At 38.6% G+C, this 21,825-nt stretch overlaps 1 protein-coding gene across 1 annotated transcript in view; it reads right to left on the bottom strand.

Moving 5' to 3' along the window:
- Positions 1-14,777: 14,777 nt before the first annotated feature.
- The window catches only part of RASGEF1C (RasGEF domain family member 1C), a 111,143-nt gene continuing 104,095 nt past the window's right edge, over positions 14,778-21,825 (bottom strand). Inside the window, exons 13-14 of the mRNA XM_063292256.1 lie at positions 19,496-19,568; positions 14,778-15,680 (exon numbers count right to left, since the gene is read on the bottom strand). Coding sequence (XP_063148326.1) covers positions 15,656-15,680; positions 19,496-19,568 — 98 coding nt within the window. The 3' untranslated portion in view covers positions 14,778-15,655. The remainder of the gene's footprint in view (positions 15,681-19,495; positions 19,569-21,825) is intronic.

Genomic DNA, 21,825 nt, shown 5'->3' with positions numbered 1-21,825 from the left:
AGCAATGCTTCTTAAGGCCCACTCAACCTCACTCTTCAGGATGTCTGGCTCTAGCTCACTGACCACACCGTCAAAGCTATCCCTGATATTGTTATCCTTCCTATACAGGTCTTCTGTATATTCTTGCCACCTTTTCTTGATCTCTTCTTCTTCTGTTAGGTCCTTGCCATCTTTGTTTTTGATCATACCCATTTTTGCCTGAAATTTACTTCCGATGTTTCTAATTTTCTGGAAGAGGTCTCTTGTCCTTCCTATTCTATTGTCTTCTTCCACTTCCACGCATTGCTTGTTTAAAAATAATTCCTTATCTCTTCTGGCTAACCTCTGGAATTTTGCATTTAATTGGGCATATCTCCCCCTATCACTGTTGCCTTTTGCTTTCCTTCTTTCTTGGGCTATTTCTAGTGTCTCAGCAGACAGCCATTTTGCCTTCTTGGTTTTCTCTTTCTTTGGGATGTATTTTGTTGCTGCCTCCTGAACAATGCTGCAAACTTCTGTCCATATTTATTCCAGGACCCTATCTACTAAGTCCAGTCCCTTAAATCTATTCTTCACCTCCACTGCATATTCCTTAGGAATATTAGGAATATTAGTGATCTCATATCTAGCTGATCTGTGGGTCTTCCTAATCTCTTTAGTCTGATCCTAAATTGTGCAAGAAGAAGTTTGTGATCTGAACTACAGTGAGCTCCAGGTCTTGTTTTTACCGACTGTGTAGATGTCCACCACCTTTGGCTGCAAAGGATGTAGTCAATCTGATTTCGGTGTTGTCCATCTGGTGAAGTCCATGTATAAAGCCGTCTCTTAGGTTGTGGAAAGAGAGTGTTTGTTATGCAGAGTGAGTTGTCTTGGCAAAATTCTATCAGCCTATGTCCTGCTTCGTTTTGTTCTCCCAGGCCATGCTTACCTGTAATTCCAGGTGTCATTTGACTGCCCACCTTAGCATCCCAGTCTCCTGTGATGAAAATAACATCTCTTTTAGGCATGTTGTCCAGTAGGTGCTGCAGATCCTCATAGAACTGCCCTACTTCAGCTTCTTCAGCATCTGTGGTTGGGGTGTATATTTGGATCACTGTGATGTTAGATGGCTTGCCCTGAATTCGAATTGAGATCATTCTATCGTTTTTTGGATTGTATCCAAGCACTGCTTTAGCCACTTTACTATTAATTATGAAGGCTACTCCATTTCTTCTGAGGTCCTCTTGTCCACATAGTAGATCTGGTGGTCATTTGATGTGAAGTGGCCCATTCCAGTCCATTTCAGTTCACTGACGCCCAGAATGTCTATCTTTAATCTTGACATCTCACCAATAACCACAACCAATATGCCCTGGCTCATAGATCTTACATTCCAGGTTCCAATGGTGTGTTGATCCTTAGAACATCGGATTCGCCGTTCACCACCAGCACTGTCGGCCGCTAGCCGTCCTTTCGGCTTTGAGCTAGCTGCGTCATCGCGTCTGGGGCTAGTTGAGCTCATCCTCTGTTCCTCCCCAGTAGCATTTTGACCATCTTCCCACCTGGGGGTCTCATCTTCCAATGGTATACCGACATATCTCTGGTTGTCCTGATCCATTTATTTTTCAGGGCAAGAATACTGGGGTGGGTTGCCATTACCTTCCCCAGGGATCGCATTTAGTCTGACCTCTCTGTCATGACCTTCCCGTCTTGGGTGGCCCTTCACGGTTTAGCTCATGGCATCATTGAGGTGCTCAAGCTCCAGCACCACGACAAGGTAACGATCCTTTGCTGAAGTTACAAGACTAGACACATTTTTAAGGTTAATTTAATATTTTGTAATTAAATCTACAGTATGTTATGTTTAGGTGATATATTTAATACATTAATTCTTGGAATTGTTTTTTGTTTTATTTTGTTCTTTTGCTCTTTTTGTCTGTTTTGATAATCACATTTAATAATTAATTAGATTATCAGTTGGATATTATTTTTAATTTTTTTCTTAAACTGTTTGTTTTGTTTTCTCTGTATTTTCTTAATAATTGCAATAAAATATTAGGTTAAGAATCATCACTTATTTGTAATTATATCATGGTTAAAAGGTAAAGGTAAAGCTTTCCCTTGACATTAAGTCCAGTTGTGTCCGACTCTAGGAGGCGGTGCTCATCTCCGTTTCAAAGCCGAAGAGCCAGCGTTTGTCCATAGACACTTCCGTGGTCATGTGGCCAGCATGACTAAACGGAACGCTGTTACCTGCCCGCCGAAGCAGTACCTATTAATCTACTCACATTGGCATGTTTTCGAACTGCTAGGTTGGCAGGAGCTGGGACTAGCAACGGGAGCTCACATTAAAATGATACAATGATGGAAATGATACCACAGTTTAAATGTATATTTTTTTATGATCAGCAGGTGGCAATAGTGGTACTGACATTCTGTAAGGCTTTGAATAAAGTTAACCACTTTGAAAGACCTGTTTACACTAGTTGTGATAAAGCAACGCAGTTCAATTATAAAAATGTATCTCCTGCACTATTATTATTTTTTTAAGGATTATTTCCTTGGGAAATAAAACAGAGCTTGTATATTTTTTTTATAGATAGGAATCAATAGAACAGACTGCCCCAGGAGGTAGTGGACTTTCTTTCAGTAGAAATAAAGGGACCTAGATGACCTTTTGTCAGGTATGTTGTACTTAAGGATTCCTGCACAGGACAGGCATTGGCTTAGATTGTCTTTAAGGCCCCTTCCAACCCTATGATTTTGTGGGCATTATAGTTATAGGATCCCAACATTACATCTTCTTCACTCTGTTTGTTTTCATATCAGATCAAAATGCAACCACATAAGCCACTTAAAGGGCTTGATCTGAAGTAGCATCTCTTCCCTTATACTACTACTCAAGCTGTAAGATCTCTAGCAGAGGCATTGCTCCAAATGTCTTAAGTGGGGATACAGCAGCTGTCCCCTCCGGAACTTCCCTTTCAATAGTAGCTCTTCAGCTCGAATCATCTGCCCACTAAAAGTCTTCATTACCTTTGCAGTGCTAGCAAAGACCTCAGAACAATGGTCACTGGCTTCAAAATGGCGGGCATGACTGCAAATGAAAGGTCTGCCCTTTTGATGTATGTCACAAGCATTGCATACATGTACAGGTAGTCCTCGTTTGACAACACTAGTTGGGGCTGGAAACTCCATCAAGTGAAGCAGTCGTAAGTCGAAAAGCCACATGACTGCACTGCTTGGCAATGGCAGTTCTGGCAGTCCCAGTTGCTGTCGTTAAACAAGGACTGCGAGGGTCTTTAAGCGAGGACCTCACATGACCACAACTTCCTGCCAGTTTCCCCATTGACTTTGCTTGTGGGAAGCTGGCAGAGAAGTTTGCAAATCGTGATCTCATAACCGCAGAATGCTGCAACGGCCATAAGTATGACATCCGGTCATAACTACCACTTATTTAGCGCGGTCGTAAGTTTGAATGGTCACTGAACAAGTGGTTGTTAAATGGGGACCATCTGTAAAGAGGGATGGGATTTCAATTCCTTGGTTGTGCCACCATTTGGAAGTGACTATCACTGCGGGACAACCTATTTTGTGACTAAGTTGAGGTTTTATGTTGCTGCAGTTTTTGTTTGCTTCTGCTGCTTTTAATTGGTTGGTTGTGTTTTCCTTGTAGGTTGTGTAAGAGGGCTTGGCTACAGCATGTTTTATAGAAAGATATCCAAGGTTTTTCTTCAATCATAGGTATAGCCCAAGTTTCTAGTATACATACAGTGATCATACATCCTTTATTATAAAGGACAGGCCTTTATTTCAGAAAGCTGTCCTTTAGATTTTTTTCCCCCAAAAACTCACTTTTGTCCCTTATTTTGGTCATTTAACTTTTACTGTACAGATGGTACCACTGAATGCACAATCTTTCACGTTCATGTGAAAACTATGGAAATTTAATTGTCTTTTTAAAATAAATTTGCATATACTGTTTGGTTTTAGATAATTTTATTATAATATGCATTTTTGTAAAGTTTTTCTTGGTTTTGCTCTTGAATTTTCCTTTGTAAAGCAAAGTTAAAAACATAAACAATTAAAAAATTTTATCCTTATGAACCTTTTTCAGAGTTGCTCCTTTTTCAGGTTTGTCCTTTACTTTTTCCAAGAAAATATGGTCACCGTAAGTATACAATAGATCTAAAACCCTTCACACAATGAATATATACATATTAAAAACATTCCAAATCTGGGCTAACCCCATGTCAATATTTTTAATTTTACACCCACATTACAAAATTTAGAAACCATAAACAGTTCAGGCACACTGTTAAAACACAGTATAAATTAAATCTGTTACACAAATTCTGTACATAAGTAAATTAGCTTCTATGACTGACTGAAGGCTTTAATAACATGAAACATAAATAATGGGATTTTTCATCACTAACAGCTATCATTGACTTATGACCACATTGTTTTGAAATGTTAATGAAAGGTATGGCAAGCACATCACCATTATCATTTTATAAAGATAGGTACCATCACAAAATCATAATGCTCTTTATTTTCAAGTAACCTTATTATTTGACTGCCAGAGTGACCAACGAAGAGTAAGAATTTGAGATCAACAATAGCAATTCTGTGCTATTGACTTGAAATATAAGCCACAATAAGAAGAGAGCTGCTGCCACAAATTGCAAGGCCTGGTTGGGAGGGGGGAATGCTGCACATTGTTTGGACTTACGCAACTTGGAAGCAGGATCTAAATTATAGATCCATAGTTCCATTGAATAATAAATAACAGTCCTTACATGTATTCAAAAGGTCTTTAAGTTTACTGTATGTTTCAATAGCAGTTTCTTATAGCGTGTATGTCTCTGCATTCTTAAACAGTTTTTGCTCTTTTAAAAACATTTTTAACAATCCACCAAAAAAAAAAAAGTATTGTTAAGCATCTTTTAAGTAGCTTGTAGATTCTTACCAAAATAATACACTTGTTTAGCCAGTATTGCTGAAGTTTAGTATAAATAATTATTTGCCTTCTGCTTTTGTCTACCACTAGTATTATTAGCACCAACTTGATCTCATATTAGGGAACACTTTATATATTGCTTGCAGCTGTCATACTTATAACAGAAGCCCAATGTGTCCATAATGCCACCAAGAATCTAGGCTGACTCAAAGTAAACTTTACCATTTAAGATAATGCAGTTTTTCCTTTAAATATGATACATATATGGGAGTACTCATTTTGCTTACTGAGTTGTGAATGACTGGAGTAAAAGCTCTAAGCTTCAGTTACATTTTGCCAGTATGTCAACTTCGTCTAGTACCCACACAGTTTTCTAGATCAAATATTCAGTATCTTTGGAAATTTGTGTTATTCTGAGTTGAGTATTAGTATATGAAATTTGTATCTTCTAAATAAATTCCTGTGTGTGTGTGTTAGTTGCCGTCGAGTCGTTTACGACTCATGGCGACCCTATGTATAACAGAACGAAATGCTTTTTGGTCTTGTGCCATATGCCTGACTGTTCCAATGTTTGCATCCATTGTTGCTGTAATTGTATCAATCCATCGCATTGGAGGTCTTCCTCTTTTCCGCTGGGCCTCGACTTTACCAAACATGTCCTTTTCAAGCAATTGGTCTTTCCTGATGATATGCCCAAAGTATGCGAGTCTAAGCCTAGTTACCTTCGCTACTAGGGAACATTCTGGTTGTATTTCTTCTAAAACTGATTTGTTTGTTCTTCTGGCAGTCCATGGTATTTTCAATAATCTTTGCCAACACCACAATTCGAATGTATCAGTTCTTCTTCTATCTTCCTTTTTTAATGCCCAACTTTCACAGGCATATGTGGCAATTGAGAAGACCATGGTGTGAATCAGATACACCTTTGATTTTAAACTGACATCTTTACTTCTGAAAACTTTAGATAGTTCTTTGATGGCAGATTTTCCCAGTGCAATATGTCATTTGATTTCTTGCCTACTACTTCCCTTGGCCTTCAGCAAAGGATCGTTACCTTGTCGTGGTGCTGGAGCTTGAGCACCTCAGTGATGCCATGAGCTAAACCGTGAAGGGCCACCCAAGACGGGAAGGTCATGACAGAGAGGTCAGACTAAATGCGATCCCTGGGGAAGGTAATGGCAACCCACCCCAGCATTCTTGCCCTGAAAAATACATGGATCAGGACAACCAGAGATATGTCGGTATACCATCGGAAGATGAGACCCCCAGGTCGGAAGATGGTCAAAATGCTACTGGGGAGGAACAGAGCCCCAGACGTGATGACGCAGCTAGCTCAAAGCCGAAAGGACAGCTAGCGGCCGACGGTGCTGGTGGTGAACGGCGAATCCGATGTTCTAAGGATCAACACACCATTGGAACCTGGAATGTAAGATCTATGAGCCAGGGCAAATTGGATGTGGTTATTGGTGAGATGTCAAGATTAAAGATAGACATTCTGGGCGTCAGTGAACTGAAATGGACTGGAATGGGCCACTTCACATCAAATGACCACCAGATCTACTACTGTGGACAAGAGGACCACAGAAGAAATGGAGTAGCCTTCATAATTAATAGTAAAGTGGCTAAAGCAGTGCTTGGATACAATCCAAAAAATGATAGAATGATCTCAATTCAAATTCAGGGCAAGCCATCTAACATCACAGTGATCCAAATATACACCCCAACCACAGACGCTGAAGAAGCTGAAGTAGATCAGCTCTATGAGGATCTGCAGCACCTACTGGACAACATGCCTAAAAGAGATGTTATTTTCATCACAGGAGACTGGGATGCTAAGGTGGGCAGTCAAATGACACCTGGAATTACAGGTAAGCATGGCCTGGGAGAACAAAACAAAGCAGGACATAGGCTGATAGAATTTTGCCAAGACAACTCACTCTGCATAACAAACACTCTCTTTCCACAACCTAAGAGACGGCTTTATACATGGACTTCACCAGATGGACAACACCGAAATCAGATTGACTACATCCTTTGCAGCCAAAGGTGGTGGACATCTACACAGTCGGTAAAAACAAGACCTGGAGCTCACTGTAGTTCAGATCACAAACTTCTTCTTGCACAATTTAGGATCAGACTAAAGAGATTAGGAAGACCCACAGATCAGCTAGATATGAGATCACTAATATTCCTAATATTCCTAAGGAATATGCAGTGGAGGTGAAGAATAGATTTAAGGGACTGGACTTAGTAGATAGGGTCCTGGAATAAATATGGACAGAAGTTTGCAGCATTGTTCAGGAGGCAGCAACAAAATACATCCCAAAGAAAGAGAAAACCAAGAAGGCAAAATGGCTGTCTGCTGAGACACTAGAAATAGCCCAAGAAAGAAGGAAAGCAAAAGGCAACAGTGATAGGGGGAGATATGCCCAATTAAATGCAAAATTCCAGAGGTTAGCCAGAAGAGATAAGGAATTATTTTTAAACAAGCAATGCGTGGAAGTGGAAGAAGACAATAGAATAGGAAGGACAAGAGACCTCTTCCAGAAAATTAGAAACATCGGAAGTAAATTTCAGGCAAAAATGGGTATGATCAAAAACAAAGATGGCAAGGACCTAACAGAAGAAGAAGAGATCAAGAAAAGGTGGCAAGAATATACAGAAGACCTGTATAGGAAGGATAACAATATCGGGGATAGCTTTGACGGTGTGTCAGTGAGCTAGAGCCAGACATCCTGAAGAGTGAGGTTGAATGGGCCTTAAGAAGCATTGCTAATAACAAGGCAGCAGGAGACGACGGCATCCCAGCTGAACTGTTCAAAATCTTGCAAGATGATGCTGTCAAGGTAATGCATGCTATATGCCAGCAAATTTGGAAAACACAAGAATGGCCATCCGATTGAAAAAAATCAACTTACATCCCCACACCAAAAAAGGGAAACACTAAAGAATGTTCAAACTATCGAACAGTGGCACTCATTTCACATGCCAGTGAGGTAATGCTCAAGATCCTGCAAGGTAGACTTCAGCAATTCATGGAGCGAGAATTGCCAGATATACAAGCTGGGTTTAGAAAAGGCAGAGGAACTAGGGATCAAATTGCCAATATCCGATGGATAATGGAAAAAGCCAGGGAGTTTCAGAAAAACATCTATTTCTGTTTTATTGATTATTCTAAAGCCTTTGACTGTGTGGACCATAACAAACTGTGGCAAGTTATTAGCGGTATGGGGATACCAAGTCATCTTGTATGCCTCCTGAAGAATCTGTATAATGACCAAGTAGCAACAGTAAGAACAGACCACGGAACAACTGACTGGTTTAAGATTGGGAAAGGGGTACGGCAGGGCTGTATCCTCTCACCCTAGCTATTCAACTTGTATGCAGAACACATCATGCAACATGCTGGGCTTGAGGAATGCAAGGCTGGAGTTAAAATCTCTGGAAGAAACATTAACGATCTCAGATATGCAGATGATACCACTTTGATGGCTGAAAGCGAAGAGGAACTGAGGAGCCTTATGATGAAGGTGAAAGAAAAAAGTGCAAAAGCTGGCCTGCAGCTAAACCTCAAAAAAAAACCAAGATTATGGCAACCAGCTTGATTGATAACTGGCAAATAGAGGGAGAAAATGTAGAGGCAGTGAAAGACTTTGTATTGCTAGGTGTGAAGATTACTGCAGATGCTGACTGCAGTCAGGAAATCAGAAGATGCTTAATCCTTGGGAGAAGAGCAATGACAAATCTCGATAAAATAGTTAAGAGCAGAGACATCACACTGACAACAAAGGTCTGCATAGTTAAAGCAATGGTGTTCCCTGTAGTAACATATGGCTGCGAGAGCTGGATCATAAGGAAGGCTGAGCAAAGGAAGATCGATGCTTTGGAACTGTGGTGTTGGAGGAAAATTCTGAGAGTGCCTTGGACTGCAAGAAGATCCAACCAGTCCATCCTCCAGGAAATAAAGCCAGACTGCTCACTTGAGGGAATGATATTCAAGGCAAAACTGAAATACTTTGGCCACATCATGAGAAGACAGGACACCCTGGAGAAGATGTTGATGCTGGGGAGAGTGGAGGGCAAAAGGAAGAGGGGCCGACCAAGGGCAAGATGGATGGATGATATTCTAGAGGTGACGGACCCGTCCCTGGGGGAGCTGGGGGTGTTGACGCCCGACAGGAAGCTCTGGCGTGGGCTGGTCCATGAAGTCACGAAGAGTTGGAAGCGACTAAACGAATAAACTACAACAAACTTCCCTTGGCATTGATTGTTGATCCGAGTAGACTGTTTCCTAGTAACCATGATTTAAATCTTAAGATGATTGTTTTTTTTGGAATATTGATGATCTTTAAAACTATTTCTCTGAATTATAGAATCACAGATTTTGAAGGAAAAAAGGCTAGCATGCATCCACTAACCATCTCATCATTATCTCTACACTAAATGTGGTAATGGTCTATTCATAATTTCAAACCATAATTTGGTATTACAGAAATGAACTCTAGATTCCTGCCCCTTGTTTACTCATAGACAGAATAATAATTTGTTCTTTAATAACATAGGTTTCTCTGATGTCTAAAGTAGCAACTGAATGTTTCTCACTTGCCACAAGTACTAACTATCAATCTTGCTTTTGATCCTGATATACAGTTATTTGGCCGAGCAAACCCAACTTGCAGTTTCAAATATAAAATACTATGGCTTGTCAGAAAACAACATTCAGTTGTACCATCAAGTAAATGCTACACATGAAGGAAGATGCAGGAATGAGCATGTTACTGCTGCCCTCTGCTTGCTGTTCTTCTTGCACATAAAGGAAGATTATCTACAGAAGAACCCTGGGATTCTCAACACTTGGTGAGAATCCTGCATGGATTGAGTTCTGCTCTGCAGACCATTATGTACCACATATAGAAATCTATGAGGCTGGCAAGGGAGGGAAGCGGCCTGGCAGAGCTCTCATTCATCCCTACACCTCTCCCTATGTAGAATTTTCATGCAAGGAGAATTGAATAGGGCAGGTAATTAACTTTTTAGGCAGGGTAGGAGACAAGAAGAGTGCCAGGCATATTTCCATAGTACCAACTATGGTTTAGTATTTACACATTTAACATCCTATGAGGTTATCTTAGGTGGGCTTCAATGGGTATTTTATTAAATGAAAACTGGCAGCACATCAAAGTTTTAAATCTTAAAAAAAATCAGGTATTTTAGAGATGTGATTTATTACTGGCTGCTGCTAGTTATTAAAATAAGCTACTGTAATTATAGTTGGGTCCATGAAAGCTTTGTTTTGATTGTGCAGCTCATCCCTCACCTGTGCATTTGAGAAGCAGACTGTTCCCATTCCAGTGGTAGTTCATAAAAATTATTCATTGCCATAATTGATCCTTACTATACATTTAGTGACAGCTGCACTGATCCTAATGTTTTATTGACTGTTGCTTGGATTTCTGATCTGCTCATTCTGAAACGTTGCAAATGGAATTGACATAATTATATTAATCTCAAGATTCTTCTTTTTGTAGTGATGTGAATATGATTCCAGAACTAGAGCTGAAAGAAATGCTGTCTTTTTTCTATTAAATGCATACCAAATTGCATTTCTAATCTTGGGCAGGCTAAGTTTTAAAAAATGCATTCAGTATGTTCATAATTCAGTATAAAATGACTGCCTTATTCATTGTATAAGGTCAAACCAGAGACTTAGTTTCTGCAGCAGATTGAGGATTCTTTCATAAGCTTAGCGATTTTCAGTATGCAGAGCTGAACCCGCTTATAATAGTTTCTGATGAAATCTAGGTGAATTATTTGGAATACTTTCCTCCTGTGAAAGATGGTATGTGTTGTTCACTGAAAAATTTATGTTAATGCCTTCTGAAAGGATGTGCATAATATATTCACATTATATGTCTGAAGTATAGATTTGCTTTGTTTCTGACACGTAACCAAAGCAGTGTTGCAAATACAAATAATGGAATTAAATATTTGCAACTAATACGAGCTGCTATGAGGGGTCAATCTTGGCATTTTAAAATACATATTTTATTTGATTACTTTCTTACTTAAATAGAAATACATTTGGTCACCATGATCTCAGAAAGTATGCCTATCGTTAAAATCTGGCTACAGTTACAGAGTTACTTTCAGATGGCTGTGTGTGTTACAAAGAAGAATTAGTACAATCCTTGGATTTGTTTAGTAGCATTTAAGGAGAAAGAGCTGTGCTCTCTTCAATAAAAGAAAACATGCCAATATATCAATATTTCAAATAACTATTGATCTATTAAGTGTAAGTCACCTTTTTTTTTTAATCCGTTCAATCGTGTCTGCTTCTCAGAGACTGCCTGGACTAGTCCTTGCAGTTTTCTTGGCTTTTCAGAAGTGGTTTGCCATTGCCTCCTTCCTAGGGCTGAGAGTGAGTGACTGGCCCAAGGTCACCCAGCTGGCTTTGTGCCTAAGGCAGGACTAAAACTTGTCTCCCGGTTTCTAGCCCAGTGCCTTAACCACTACACCAAACTGGCTCTCAAGTCATGTTTTAGCAGGTTATTATTAATGGGATAATCCCATTAGTGTCAATTGTGGGATATTTAGTAGTTCATCTCCTTTATAAATGCAGGAAATCCTGCATGAGAATATCTTCCAGATGGGCTTCTGTTCTTAGTGCAAAGACAGCCAGAAGACCATAATATGTTTATTATTTGTTTTTAAGGTTTATATCATTGTTTTTAGGTTTAATAGAATTCCATGGAGTCCACACTTTTTAGGTTTAATTAGGGATTTTGCACTTCCAAGTTACAATTTGCTTTGCAACTTTTTTCATGCAGAAAAGTGAATTTATCCTTAAACCATTAAAAACTGCTCTTTCATCTTCTTCCTACCATTCAACCAACATTAATCTTTCCTAACATAAGTCCATTAAATTAATGCTGTCTTCTGGAGCAGCAGAGCAGCAGCATTTGCTTGTTCTCTGTGTCAGCCCTTCTGATATTTGAAAAGTGCCGATCTCAGTATTTTCCAAGCTAAACATTCTCATTTCCTTTAACTTTTCTTCATAGACATGTTATTCTTAAGCACAGTTGTCCTCTTCTTTAACTTTTTCCAATTTGTTTCATCTTTCTTAAAATATGGCATTCAGAACTGCGTACAGTACCAGACAAATCTGATTAGTACGGAATAAGGAAGAAGTATTTAATCTTGTGGCTAAACATTATGGTTCTATTAATGTTAATGGCAATATTTTGCAGCTGGATCACACTGCTGACTCTTCACTTTGTTATAATCCAGAAACCCAAGAGACAGATCTCATGTACCACTGCCAAACCAGGTATTGTCTATCATAATTAGTGTTCTGAATGTGAGCACACCTGAATTTGCATTGTGTTGTGCTGGAATTCATACTGTTTTACTCAGCCTTCCATTATATCAATGGCATTTTGATTGTGTTACTGTTATATGAGGTAACAGGTATTCCTATTCTGGATCATCTGCAAATAAGATAAGAATTCCCTACATCTAAATGATGGATCAGTGGTTGAAGTATACCACAACCTTATTCAAACCTTTCCTTGATTTAATGGACTATTGACAATAACTCAATGATTTTGTAACTGTGAATTCATCTATGAATGTCACTGCCAGAAAACACATAATTAGATATTTTGCTACAAAATATGGAGAACTTTGTCAAATGCTTTGCTGAAACCAAGCTACATTATTTCTTGCACCTTTTTCAACATCCATTCAGCCAGTAACCCAATAAAAAAGAAACACAAGTCTCGCAGGATTTATTTTTGACATTCTATGCTCCCTTCTACTTATAGTGTTTTCAGACTTATTTCTAATCTATCTTCCTATCTTTTCTGTCTTTTCAGACCAACCAATCTATAGCTTCTTGGATTTTTTCTTCCTGTTTAAAGTCTGAGACATATGCCTGCCTACATTTTTGTGGCATTCCCCCATTCTTCAAAATTTCCTATAGAAAAGGTGCTCACAAGTAGAGTATAAAGAAATTTATCTTGCTTCCTATTCAAATGCTGAGATTATTACTGAAGAAGTCAGAATAGATCTGGGTGATTCAAACACTGCGGGTCTCTTGCAATAGCTACCAGAAATAGCTACTACATTTGACCTACTCAGTGCAGAAACAGTTGAATTTGTAAAGAATTTGACACATGTTTGGAATTGATCACATAGAGTAGCTTTACATGTAATCACTGATTTGGTTGCCTGAGGAAATAAGAGTCTATGTGCACATGCAAAAAATGTACAGAATTCTTTCCTATCTGTCCTAGGCCACAAATACCTAACTCAGGTCTAGATAGGTAGTCAGATCAGCATATATTTTTATGAAAAATCATTTATTAGTAAGGCTAGCATGAAGCATTTTTGTGCCAGCATTAGACGTCAGCACACAATGGAACAGATGTGAGAGAACAGAAGTAAGTTTTCACGAAGGCCTCTGCAGATAAATCATTAAGCTGCATCCCAGAAGCTAAGAGAGCTGTCCTAACAGTCAGGAATCATGCTGAGATGAGGAATAGGTCTCTAGTGTTTATTACTGCTACATTAGACAGAAAATCCTAACAAACTGAAGAAGCGTGGGAAAAACCCAGACAGATAAACCCCAAAAGTTAAGGCGGGTCTGATCTGTGTCTCTTTGAATGGCTGCTTAATTCCTCAGTACTACGCGTGCGTTTCCCCCACTGGATAGAGGCCCCCTCCTGCTCACCATCAGTACTCATGACAAGAGCTTTACTCAAAGAAACAAACATTCTGAGAACACCCAGAGGGAATGTCATGGAATTCCAGTGCAGACAAGTTCAGAAGCAAAAGCCTATCTAAATTAAGATCCAAACATGTCCAGTGCCTAATGACTGCTTTACAATTCATATAATGCCAGTTGAGATGTTGACCAGCATAATAAACTCTTGCATATGATGGAAGGCAAGAGCTAGCTCTCTAAATTCCACCTATTGTGGTAGGCAGCAGTATTGCATCCGAAACTCTCCCCATGACCAGACTTTGATCCCATCGGAAGCTGGATTCTTGGGTAGCCAGCTCAGGTCAACTCAGCCTTCCATCCTTCCGAGGTCAGTAAAATGAGCACCAGCTTGCTGGGGAAGGTGATGACTGGGGAAAGCAATGGCAAACCACCCCGCTATGGTTTGCCAAGAAAACATCGCGAAAGTGGCATCCTTCCAAAGGGTCAGTCGTGACTCAGTGCTTGCACAGGGGGGTCACTATGTAAGTGTTTTACTCAACGTATGCTTTATCTCCAGCCTTTTTGGAACTGGATGAATCATGGAATGCATTTGACTGATGGATAAATATGTACATTGCATGAGTCTCATCTATCTTTATATGTGGCATTAGATACCTGTAATTCTCAAGCCAAGCCCAAACTGTGCTGGATGTTACTTGCAATTATCAGAATCTGAACTGATGAGTCTTTCTGATACAATTTTTATTATAAAAATGTCCCAGTTATTAAAATGAAGATTTGCACATTTACTGCAGCTCTATATAGTAAGCAATAAGCTGTGGATTTGTTACTTAAAATTAATTTTAAAACACTGAGTATTATTTATTTATAATTTGCAGCCATCGCTTGCCCTCCCATTAAGCATTATGGCAGACATGATTAATGTCTGATTGTTCCTCATTACTCAACTTTCACTGTAGCTCCCAATCTGTAGCCCCAATGCATCCTGAAGTAATGAATTTGAGAAAGAATGCCAAAGGTGGGAGGCAGTGACCATGATCTACACAGAGAGAACCATAAAATAATGGACTTGTCTTAGGAACATTGTGTTGAAAATTTCAGTGCACCAATTCATAGACCGTAAGACATATGATTATCTTTTCTAAAGTATTTCTTCCCTCTGATAATAAAGAGAAAAGAAGTAGGTGAAAGTAACTGTTGCAGTCCTTAACAGATTTACTTTCTGTTAATGATGCAAGGCTTTTTAAAGACTGTTCTCTCAACCATTAGTCAACAGAACTAGAAAATATGCTACATGCTTTATATCATATGGTCATTCTGGAAGTCTTGGATTTCATCTGGACAGCTTAAGGATTAACCATGAAGAATAAAACGATTCTGACTCCAAACTGGAGACATAACAAATATTCACAGCTCAAATATTCTGTATTTAAAAAAGTAGCATATGCATGGGTTGTCCATTTTAATATGGTTTTCTATTCGCCTTTTATTTCCTGATGTTGGAATATTGTTCCTTGAGGCTGAAGACTGGAGGAAAAATAGTCCTTTCCTATGTAATAGCATAATGCAATTGGCAACATCTACTTTTCTCAGTTCTCTGTGAGTTACTGTCAGACACACCCTGCTTCTGAGATACAAACCCTGTCCTCTTCCAGTGGAGACCGTTTTGGATTGCAGCACCATGACTTTCTTGCTTTTCCTTTTTCATTTAGAAAGACAAGTTTAAATAGCAATAAGGACTTGGTTCTGATAAAACCAAGATCAAACCACCTACTGGCTTTTCACTATAGGGTTCCATATAGGTTGTAGCAACATAATTGGGTGTGCAGTAAAAAGACCACTCAGTGGGTCTTTTCGATGAATCCAGTTAATCCCATTAAAGAGCCCCCAAATGCACACAAATATAAAGAATAAAATATTCTAAATCCCAAATAGGCATCTTTGGAATCCATAGTGCAAAGTAGTTTTGCTGCTTTAGTTTGTTCAAGTATATTTATAGATTCTTGTCTTCAGGTCTTTCCTAAGATAGTTGATCTACAAAACAAAAACATGAAAGTAGTAAAAAGAGGGAAAACTGATACGGTATAATATTATTTAGATTTAGTTTGGCCACACTTACGTAAGTGCTGGCTATGCCAGATTTATAAAAGGAAAACAGCAATTCAAGGCAATCGGTGTATATTCTCATCATACTGGGTAACTATACTGCAAGGTCATGAGACTAAATACAGTTAGCTGATAAAAGTTATATATAAAAACTGTCACTTTTTATTATACTATTTTCCATGATCGTGTTATCTTAACACATTATCAAATATTTTGAAGATTACAAAGCATGTATTTTTCACCATTCAGTTCAAGAGAGAAATTGTTGTGACTTCCGGTGGGGACATGGCTGACTGAACAGCTGTGTCTGTGACCACCGCAGACAGAACTGACAGCAGCAGGGGGGTTTTTTGGGCTTAGGCAGGCTTTTTCCTGAAGCCCAAGAGCAATTTCACAGACAGAGAAAACACTTGGAATCATCCCATCTACCCTATAGAATGACGACTTGCAGCCTGAGAATCGCAAACAACATTCGCACCAGTCGGGTAAGAGTTGCCGCGAGGCTGGGATGTCATGCTGTAGCCTTAAGGGACACTAAGTCAAGCCCCCCCTTTTCTAAATCACCCAATTTATATATTTTTTAAGTTATGTACTGTAAGAGAGACTTTTTACAGAAAGGAGAAATTATCTCTCTAGGTGCTTGTTGTTATTTTTGGAATTAATTTTCAAAAATATTTTAAAGCTTTGGCTTGTTTTCCCATATGGATATTGAGGAGGATTGAGAATAAATAATTGTCTCCCTGCTATTGTTTCTGTACTGAATTTGAAGGATTTAACATTTTCCTACATGTTGAATCTGCTGTTTTGAATCTTCAGTTTTCTGTTCACTTTTTCTGAGAGCTGCTTGTTAGCATACTTTCTCTTGTGTCAACAACTTTCAGAGATCTTCCATTAACTCATTAACTCCTACGTTTGCCAGTCAAGCATCTAGGGGGCACCATAATCTACTGCCTGAAACATGGAGGATTTCAAGGAGACTTTCTCAGAGTTCTGTTGTAAGCTTTGCTGTGAGTTTAAACAGATCTTTTATGATACCTGCCAAGCTATTCTGCAAGGTATTCGGGACTTTGCAGGAAATATCAGCTTTAAAATGTGTCATCTGGCTGAGGACACTGTGGAAGAAGTTGAAGATTTTAACAAAGATGGAGATGTTTCTACTGACAGTGAGTGTCCTAACAGCCAGGAACCACGCTGAGACAAGGAATAGGTCTCTAGTGTTTTATTACTGCTACATAACAGAGATCCTAACAAACTGAAGAAGCGTGGGAAAACCCAGACATATAAACCCCAAAGACTAAGGCGGGCCCGATCTGTGTCTCTTCGAATGGCCACCTAATTCCTCACTACTACACATGCACTTTACAGCCTGGATGGGAGCCCCCTGCTTGCCATCCTCACTCATGACAGTGAGATTGAAGGCTTTGTTGAAATGCCAGGTGATGACTACATCTTGGTGGTGAAGGGGTTAAAGAGACAGTCTGAGTTGCAGATTACAAATGTAGTTGTTTTTTTGATGGAATGTTATGGAGAAAAAGAGGCACTGCTCTGTGGGAGGTTTTTTGCTGAGAAGTCTGAGATTCCAAGGGGGGCAGTTGGGCTGTTTGATTTCTGTATGAAAAATGCCTTGTGTGTAATATGGAGATTTGTAAATGCTTTGGTTTATTTTGAGGTGGGGTAGAGAATTAAGAATGTTTATTTGGACTGATATTAAGGCTTGTATGATTCCATTTTTCTTTAATGATTTGGATTAAGATTTATTGGATTGCCTTTAAGGTTTGTTTGATTTTTAAGATTTATAAGATAGAATAATTGCTTGGTTTTAGGTTTAATAGGGTTAAGATTGTTATAGTATTATTAATTATAAAAGTAAACAATTTAAATGTTTTTATAATTTGATTTCTATTATAGTGCACAGAAATATATAGAATAGTGTTAGGAAGGAAATAAATAAATGTTGTTTTGGGGGGAAGTTAATTTGGGTATATATATATATGTGTGTGTGTGTGTGTGTGTGTGTATCTATCTATCTATCTTAATTAAGGTGAAGGAGCAATTGTGTTCAGTGATTTTTATAATGTGCTAATGGAGTAATTTATAGAAATAATGTGATCTTGGTTTGATATAGAGTAAGGGATTGATTATGGAAATTGCTGTATATTCTTGTCGTTGAGAGTCGGTAGTCACCTCTTTATGTAATCTTCAAAATTCTTTTTTCTTGTTTCATACTTTTTTAGTTTTTTTTCTTTTTGTAGTTTTTTTTCTTTTTTGTAGTTTTTATCTTTGTTTTAAACATAATAAAATTCTTGGGGAGAAAAAAGAGAAATTTTTGCTAAACTGGCAAAGACTTTTCCTGGAATACCTATTGGATTTGTGAGGGTTGTGACACTGTTTTGCAGCATGTCCAATTCTTATGCATCTATTAAGTAAAAGTCTCTAAAAAGAAAATAAAACTCAGCAGGAGTAAGGATCTAGGGCTTTGAAAATTCAAATGCTGCTATTTCACTAAAACCCCCAGAGATCCAAACAGCTTCTACCTTGACCTTGTTTAAGCAAGCCTTGAAAACCTGGCTCTTCCCCCAAGCCTGAGTTAGGGAGTGTGATGGGCCCCTTCTGGGAACATGTGGGTTACAATTCTATTGCTGCTGCTGGATGTCTATTGTTCTTTTGCTAGTTATATTATTTTAAATTGTTTTTAATATAATGTGATACCTAGAGTAGTTAGGAAGTTAAATGGCCTTAGAAATGCAATAAACAAACAAACGAACAGACAAAATATCCATTGCTTTGTAAATACTCTGATCTTATCTTAGGTACCTTAGATAGACATCTTGCTTGGACTAAATAATTCTGCTTTATTTACACTTGCCCATCTTGTTTGTTAGATTTGTTAGATTTATAACATGCTTTTCCTCTAGAAGCTCAGAGAGGCATATATAGCACTTCATCCACTTTTCCCCCAAGACAAAAGTCTTGTGATGTGGGTTGTGCTGACAGAGTGTCATCTACTGAGCTTCCATGGTTGGGGGTGGGCTCGAACCTGAGTTTCCCTGGTCCTATCCCAACACCTTAACTAATTCACCACTCTGGCTTTCAAGTTTCCATCATGAGTTTCAGGGGGCAATTATAACAGATTTTTTATCCTCTGGCCTGTAATGGGAAATGTTTCTCCTTGCAGAAGGTTCAGTGAGGAAACAGCATTCTCTATCAGAAGGCAGTCAATTTGTGGCTCTAGCTACGTAGGCCCTGAGCTTCTTTTTTGTATTGTAGAAGCTCTCTCTAACTGGACCTCAGATTGTTGTTCCCATGATTACTGAAAACTAGCAGTTCAGGTTCCTACCAATTTGAAGTGGGAAATACATGAAAATTCTAGGCTTTGAATAAGGATAAACAAAGAGAAATATAAAGAAAACCTCAGTCTTCCCCCAGAAAAATGAGAACTCCCACCCTGCCTCATCTATTTGCATAATTTATCTGTCCACTGAGACTCATACGTTGTAGATATGTTTAGGCATGTGTCATGAACAAAGATAGCAATAAAAGATAGCAATGAACAAAGACTGCAATAAATCATGCAATCATTACATTGGCTTGTATGCAAAGATTTTTTAATTCCTACGGAAACCTTTTATTTCTAGCCAAGTTTGCAATTACTATGGGTGAGAAAGAAGATAATATTTTCAGCATGTTATTCCATCTTTTCTACATCAATAAGAAATCTCAATTCAGATTAAAAGTGCAAATACCTCAAGTTTTTCCACCTCTCTTTTTCTGTTTGGTTTTCTGGACTTTCACTTTCATAGGAAGCCAAATACAAACCTAAAAAAAAATGAGATGGGGAAAGAAAGAAGACAAATTAGTTACTGAATTACTATTAGTAGCTCAAAGGTTAAGAGTCTTAGAAAACAAAAGCAAGATGCTTGTTAAAAGTAAGGAAACAACCTGCTGCACAGCTAGGGCATTTCAAGAAGGCCAGCTTTCTTGTTCACAAACTCTTCCAAATTCAATTATAGCCCACTTGATATTGGCTTGGGTCGTTCTGACCATTTCAAATCATTTTATAAATCAGAGAACGGGGCACCCTAAATATATAGAACCATCAGCCAACCAAGGTCTTTTTTGGGCATCAGCCAAAAGAACTGCTTAGTATATATGCCCAAACAGTATATATATGTAAAGAGGTTTTCAACAGAATTAAAACAGTACAAATTTTAAATTGAAAGAATAAAGAAAATAAGAAGAAATAAAAAGTAGAAAAGGTTACAAAGAAGTGGCTTCCAATCTTAACCATGGTTATAAATGCATTTACATTTTACCCCCTCTAAGGTTACATCATAATTTCCTTCTTTCCATAATCTACCCTTTCTAATCATCAAATCCAAAAATGTAATTGTCAAACCCAAAAATCCAATCAAGGCTTAGTTACTATGCAGAAACAACTGCACTGGTGTCTCCCCTTACATTAAAAAAGAACTAGTAAGCTTATTGTTTCACAGCCTTTCACATCTTGCATCCTGTATTTGAGCTCCTTTTCAGGCTAACATGCTGATGCAGTGAGGTAGCATATGGGAGCTGGGGGAGTCAGATATCCTAATACTTCCTAGTCCCCATAAGGCAGCAAAATACTTCTGCTGCTGCTGTGATGTTCCCTGCTAAAAGATGGAGATTCCTTGTTTACAGGAAAAGCCAGCATTATCTCAGCAATCACACAGTGCTGTGGGAGAGGGGTTAATTTACAAGCCCATCTGGAATCTGCATAGGATCATATTCCACAAGGATGTGATCCATAGATATTTGTAATTACGGCTTAGAATTAATGGGCATTTGGAGAACCCACACCTTAAAATATTAAATGGCTTCATACTTCTAATAAAAATGAAGCTTCTTGTACTTTGGTCTCTATACTGGAGGTAGCATTCCAAGGCATGAGAGCGCCATCACATGTGCCATCTGATGCCTAGATGACAGGGATGTGATCCAGAAAGTGGGATCTCCTAGCATGTTCCCACTTTTGCCTAATGCAGTTCTATTCACATGAGATTTACCAGCCTCCTAGAAATGATTCTGATAACAGTGCACTTTCCTCCTGCTTTTCTAAAGAGAAGTCATAACGCTTAGGAAAACAACATGGAAGTATGAACCTGTAGATGCCATGTAAGCCTTTCTGTCCCTCTATCAGTTCCCAAATAGTTGCCATACCTGTTCTTTCCATGCCTGCCCAAGAGTTCCACTCCATCAGACCCGAAACTCAATGTACAAGATGACTGACCCATCTGCTGAAGTGACCTTTGTCACTCCAGAAATCAAGTACTTTCAGAATGATCGGATTCTTCTTTTTTATGGCACCAATTGTAATTGTTTCATTTGTTCATTTAAAGTTTTGAGTTTCTTAGGGTCTTGAAAATGATTTTCCTTGCTCACATATAACCAGTAAGGTCCCAGCTGTTTCATACAATTTTTGTGGATGAGTTTTAAGGACTTTTGTTTAAAAGTCAAAAGTTCAGAAACACACCAGAAGTCATTTAAGCCTGTAGGCATATGCAGGCAGAGTTAATTCATTCAGCCTCATCCCTGACATGAGGATAATTGGATATGACTGAATTAACTTACTATGAAGGGACACAGGGCAACATGATCTATTAGGTGGAGAGGAAGAGAAGTCAGACAAAAACTCTGTAACAAATGGGCAGGATTAACTGCATTCAACAACAGCTTTATTCTTTTTCAAGCATAGTGCAAAAGGTAAATCTTCCTTTGCTGGAGTTGGCCTCTACTTTCTGTGCCTGAAGCCATCACAAGCATTACTTGCAAAAGGATAGATTTGTTGACATGTCGTGGCAGACCCACACAGTACAGCTGCCAGGTCTATTCCTCTGTGGATAATATACAGTGATTGGCTCTAACAAGATGTCCTGCTGAAGTTATGGAAATGATGAAGTCTCTGATAATCATCCTAATAGCTATTGATTGTAGACAAGGTAGATTTGTACAGGGTACATTCTGAAAACCGTATTTTCAGTCAAACATACAGAATAATATCAGTAGCAGATACCTATACTATTCATGAAATCAGGGT

Source organism: Candoia aspera, chromosome 2 (assembly GCF_035149785.1).
Source record: "Candoia aspera isolate rCanAsp1 chromosome 2, rCanAsp1.hap2, whole genome shotgun sequence".
Lineage (NCBI taxonomy): Eukaryota > Metazoa > Chordata > Lepidosauria > Squamata > Boidae > Candoia > Candoia aspera.
This window is presented reverse-complemented; position numbering and strand designations above follow the sequence as displayed.